The 6000-nt window shown below is 35.7% G+C and overlaps 1 protein-coding gene across 2 annotated transcripts in view; it reads left to right on the top strand.

Moving 5' to 3' along the window:
• The first annotated feature begins 2513 nt into the window (after positions 1-2513).
• Positions 2514-6000, top strand: part of LOC134531132 (kinesin-like protein Klp98A) — a 211020-nt gene continuing 207533 nt past the window's right edge. The window contains exons 1-2 of one of the 2 annotated variants that reach the window (XM_063366715.1): positions 2514-2757; positions 3146-3215. In XM_063366715.1, coding sequence (XP_063222785.1) covers positions 2702-2757; positions 3146-3215 — 126 coding nt within the window. In that variant the 5' untranslated portion in view covers positions 2514-2701. The remainder of the gene's footprint in view (positions 2758-3145; positions 3216-6000) is intronic. The other variant, XM_063366716.1, reaches the window with a different exon arrangement.

Raw genomic sequence — 6000 nt, 5'->3', positions numbered from 1 at the left:
ACTTTCACCTCCTTTGTGAGTCGGCGCCAAAAACTTATAATAACTTAATTTATCATATGATGAGTAAAAATCATACTCCAGGTGCTTGATTATAACTTTGCACCTGGTAAATAGTTGCCTAAAGCTTAACAGTTGTTTGAATTGATTTACTAATTTAAAAAGCGGCACCAAGTTGGCGACTGTAAATTTAACTATAAATTGTCTCAACGTGCACTGTTTGGGTTTGAATTCCCTTAGTTTGACTAGACCACTATCACAGGCCAATTAATCAAGGCCAGTAGCCGCTGTAGCTAGTAACGAGGTTTGATTTCTGTTCTGTGCGTGCCACGCATGCACAGAGTCTCTAGGACGCACTTGGTCACTGCTTGTGATTAATTAACTTTGTCTTAATGCCTCGTTTGGGAATTGTTTTCCATAGCCAAGCCCCCGGGGTTTCGTGTCCTGATGTTTAATTCAGTTAATTGAGGTCACGGCCGATGCACTCACTTGACTCAATCCGGCTGGGCAAGGGGTGCGCTCCGAAAACGGGATACGGTACTGACAGTGCAGAGCACAGGCTTAACGGCCATGTTCGATACGACATCAATTTATGTATCTTTTGACGTCGTACCGACCGAAGGCCATTAGCCCGGCCTCAGCCCGCAGTACTGGCTCCTGCTGGTGGAACGCACCCCTCGCCAAGTCTTCACCCAAATGAGACGAGCGGCGTAACCTTGGTGCATGGAGGGAGTGTCCCCCCATCCGCACGCCAACCCCTGAGGCAGTTCTGATCAGCTCGCGGCCCGGAGCAGACGTGCGCGTACCGTGGGGAGCCTTCAAGTTTTGTCTCTGATTCCTCACGACTGGTAACTATAGTCATCACCGAATACCTTTTTCAACGCAACTCCCCACGCGACTCCGGGTCGGTTTTTTTTTCCACGGTGCAAGGATTAACCCGGCCGTCGCTACTTTCCAAGTCAAGCCACCGAGTCTAGGGGACACGCTGGGGCCGATCGACCCACTCACGGTTAGACGACAGAGCTAGCCTGGCGCCCTCCCGGAAAACACCCCAGTTTTCACGTACAGTTCCTTAGACTCGCCGCGTGAATCGCACCTGAAACCCCGGCTGATGGCACTTTAATTTGGTTTTTGAGTGTTGTAGGTGAATCTGTTGTAATTTCTCAAAAGTTTGGTTGTTTTAGAAGTAAAATGTGTGATTTTGAACCAGTGTGACAATCTATAAAGCATGATATATTAATATTTTATGGCATCGTGTGTTGCGAATGGTTGTGTGAACAGAAGTTCTAGGAAAACTGAGAGCCAGTTACTGAAGGAAATGCATAAGAAAATAACCTTTCACAGGTAAATTGTGTTTGGTTATTTTAGTGAAATACCTACTATTTTTCTCGGCACTGTTAGTTGCTATCTATATGATATTTAAGATGCAATAGACAATGTCGCAATTCCGTAGCAGTGTTACACATCAAATGTTAATAACTGTTGGATGGATTCATTGTTAAAGAACGAGATATTAGTGTGGGCGATGCCTACCCTGAATTGTTGGCTGGGGAGGAGGATTCAAGGTTGAAGGCATAGTTTGAATTTATTGATTTTGGTAAATATTACTTAATTTTTTTTTCGAATAATACCCTTATTTTGTGCAATGGACCTTCCACTATTTTTTACCGTAAGAGGAGATACAAAATTCATAATACTTTTGAGAAATTGATGTTAATATGAAACTGTACAGGACCCGTTAAGTAAGGCGAAAAATGACATTTATTGCTATTCTGTGTAATTAGGTAAGTGTTATCCGGCATACTTTTCAATTATGCTAACGTTTCTTAATTTAGTGTAACAACAAATTACTTGATTTGCAGCTTGTTTTTACATTAATATTATTACAATGCTTAAATCACGACGTTGCTGTATTCTTGTAGCTGTAGGTATGTAGCCATTTCTTGTTTGCGAGTATCAAACGTTTTTTCTTGTAATTGGAGAATGTTGTCATGTGAACATGAGCCAATTGGTGATTACGTATTCATTAATTAAAAACGGTGGCTGCGTGTATGCATGTTTTGGATAACTTATATTTAAAACGGTCAATTGACTACATTATAAGTAAATACTTTAAAACACTGCGGACGGTTAGTTAGGTTAGTATACATTAAAAATACTGTCAAATCATTTTAATGGTTGTTTAGGAATTTCTAATTTAATATGTAGCTATACTGACCTAACATGCCATTCACACAATCCCCAATTTTTTTAATGTAGCTATACTAACCTAATTAACCGTCCAAAATCATTATTTTAATGATTTTAATGGTTTTAGAAGTATAACAACACGTATGTGTTTGTTGTTTAAAAAAGCTGTTCATGTAAACAATTCCTAAGCTACATAAGCACCATATTGCTTAGTGAATGCCAGCTTCAAGAAGTATCGGTTATGTTCCATCTGGTCCATTTACTTATCTCTGGTTGAAACTAAGTTTTTTATTGTTGGCAAACCTGACATTTTCGTTGTTGTTTTGTCGTCATATGTGTTTTGGTCTTTGTATACATGTATCATGTGGATTTGTGTATGCATGCATTGACGTTAGGGAATGTGTCGACTGCGGTTGATGAAAGCTTCTACGCGCGGTTGTTTTTGTGAATGTGTGTTTAAAGTTCACTCGGTATGTTTGACTGAGGTTTGTTGTGTTTTCGGTTTTTTTTATTTATGAATGACATGGCGTCCGTAAAAGTTGCGGTCCGGGTGCGACCATTCAATCAAAGGTGAGCATTTGACGCTACTCAAAATAACGAATATCATCATTGCAGATTTATATTTGTTTACGTATACCATCAATTGGATTACAGAATGTTTATCTTATTTTGGTTAAAGGTTACAATTTCATTTTTTAAATTTTAGGTTAAACTCTAATTTAATAAATCAGTTGTTCAGTCTCAGCTCATAATATTTATGTCTTATGATAATTTTATATTAAAAAGTAGCAGAAGTCTTATTTCTTAGTCTTGGTATTTAAATATATTTTACGTACCGTTGTAAGCCCAGATACGTTGCATTAAAACTCACCAATTATTGTGCGTTTGTATGTTTTATTGTGTAGTAGATATTGTACGAGCCGATGCATTGTTTTAACGCTTTTATATATTTTATTAGGGAACGGGACATGGGAGCAAAACTCGTTATTCAGATGGAGGGAAAGAAGACACGAATACTCAACGCTAAGGTACGGGAAATAAATCAATTTAGAATAATTTTAATTTGGTTTGTGTATGTATGTGTGCATATATATGTACACAAGAGTAAAATATTTTTTATATTGGCGTTCTGACATTAAAATCTAAAACAATGATAAAAAATTTGGTCTTTGGTTTTTTTACTAGAGGATGTAAACCAAGTTCTATTTAAATGAGTCTTACTAGTTTATTTTTATTCATTTTATTTTATTTTCTTAGCATCCAATAGACTCAGTCGATGAGCAGTGGCTCTCTGAATATAGGGCTTGTCAACATGGTTACAAAATTTTTGAAATACATGTATATTATTACATACACTATTTCTAATATATGTACAATATATACATTAGCTAGCATAAAGTTATTTTACAAATTTCTAATAATGGATATTATGCTAAACAATTAAAATAAGTATTAATTAGCAGAGTTTGTTGAACATTAGATCAATTAAATCAATCTGTCTATTTCTAGTCCTATTCACATTAGTCACCGTAGTTCACATCATAGTTAAAATTCACTCGTATTATGTTATATACTATGAACTATCTATACAGACACAATTGAGCTTTACATTCATGCCATTATTGTTCACAAGACACTTCATAGAGCAGACTAGGGTAATGGTTATGAGCTAAACATTTATTTAGCTAAAAATTTAAGTAGAAAATTTAATGGTGTACTTGCAAAGGCTGAAGATATATTCTTCAATTTCTTGTACACTATATAGATACTGGTTTTCAAAAATGTATTTTATTTTATTGTTAAATTTATTTATATATCAGTTTCAGAAGTTTACACTTTAACAATTGGTTTGTTTATTTGCATTGTGTTATTGATATTTTGGCATTCCCGTTAAGATATAGGTCAAAGAAACGATAATCTCAGAATAGTAATAAAGTGATGACAAATAAATTAGGTAAAAAAGTATAAGAAATTGTATCTTTCTATCATAAAATATTATTTTTATTTGCTATATACCCGACTATTCAATCTTGAGTTTAATAGTCCGTCCCCTATAGCCCAACTATGCTTATCAAAAAACGCAATTGATTTTTACTTGAATTGATATTCGTCATAATGACACAGTTGTTATAATTGAAAACTTACGCTGCGATCACAATACATAGAGCAATGGACGAGACGCGGTGAACGTGATGCGAATAAGAAAAAATATTGTAATTACGTGCCCCAGACTTTCCGATTAGAACACTTTTCTTGATCATACACTCGCAATTGGGCTTTCACCCGGCGGCAAGGAGTCCGCCCCTTTTTCACTCCCCCCACTCCCCCCCCCCTCCCCCCCCCCCCGGATCTCATGTTATTCGGCTTAGGTCCGTTGCTTCTCTCGTCTCCAGCACTCCTCCCCCAATCTCACTCCCTTTAGCCTTCCTCTTTCCGTTTGACTTCATCTCCTTTGGAGTTTCCACCCGTGACCCCTCCTCTGCTTCCACACCATTGCACCTGAGTTCCTAGCGCAATTACTGAAGTAAACTCAAGGTTTTTATTTTGGATTAACGGTTAAACTGGTTCATTGAAAATACAATCATTTTACGTGTTTTTTTCTAGGTTTTAATTAGTTTGCTAAAACTTTTGTTTGCGTTCACGTGCAGTGCTTTCTTCGAATAAATATGAAATTTGTACTTTACAAATTAATCTCATATAAATTACAATTGACTTGTTAACATTGATGACTGTTGTAGTCCATGTAATGCTTATGTAATGTCAAGAACCATTTTATAACTTGGTAGCGCGGCGGTAGACCGCGCGGTTGTGAAGCACAAAAGGTTATTTTTACTGTGGTTCAAAACCTCGTCACTGGAAAATCTTTTTACTTTTTCATAACAGATTACTTGATTATTTAAATTGTGCTTCAATCAAATATATATTATACGTTTTATTTGTTTATCTAATTGCTACAATATTATTAACTTCATATTTAATTTCACAGGTTTGATTATCTCATACTAGGTAGGTAATTAAAATAAAATTTAATTATATGTTCACAAGTAATTTAAACAAAAATACTCTTAGTTAAAACTCCTCCGTTTATTAGGAAATAAATGTCCATTAATTATTAATGAATAAACTAACATTTCATAGAAACCTGTTAGCCTAAATGAAAATGCGAGTTCGTTTTTCTTCACTTCAGATGTAAGTTAATAATGGGAACTGCTACTATCTTAAACTTTGCGTGTTTCTTTGCCTCACTTGTTAACATAAAATGGTACCTAATTACAATTTCTTAAAGTAAGTAGTATACGAAGTTAGTAATCAAGTAACATATGAAATATGCGATTCGGTAGCATTTTGAACTATTACAATTAAATTAGCACAAATAATGTGAATTACCTAGATGAACTGTCTGATAAATGTAATATTATAAATATATCATAAATAAACTACATTAAACAAACCCAAATTCCCTTGTATCGGGAATAATGGCTAAAGGACATGAGTAAGCGCTACCTCTTCAATGCGTGCACAGCAGTTGTCATAATAATTGTTGAGCGATCATATGTCCGCGAAATGCTGTCACTCATTGGGTTAAATGAAACAGGCGTCACGATTAACTACTTCAAGTCTTATAATTTATAACTACGGCCGAGAGACAGTTTTAACAACTCATCTTATAGGCTCAAATAATTGGACGACGATCTGCATTAGTGATTCTAAAGTCAAAATCACGAACTGATATGATGTGTGTACTAGCCAAACGTTCCCAATACTGGTATAACCTGCACTAAAGTCACCTTGTACAGTTTTTAGCCACTAAAA

Source organism: Bacillus rossius, chromosome 3 (genome assembly GCF_032445375.1).
Source record: "Bacillus rossius redtenbacheri isolate Brsri chromosome 3, Brsri_v3, whole genome shotgun sequence".
In the NCBI taxonomy this organism is placed as follows: Eukaryota; Metazoa; Arthropoda; class Insecta; order Phasmatodea; family Bacillidae; genus Bacillus; species Bacillus rossius.
This window is presented reverse-complemented; position numbering and strand designations above follow the sequence as displayed.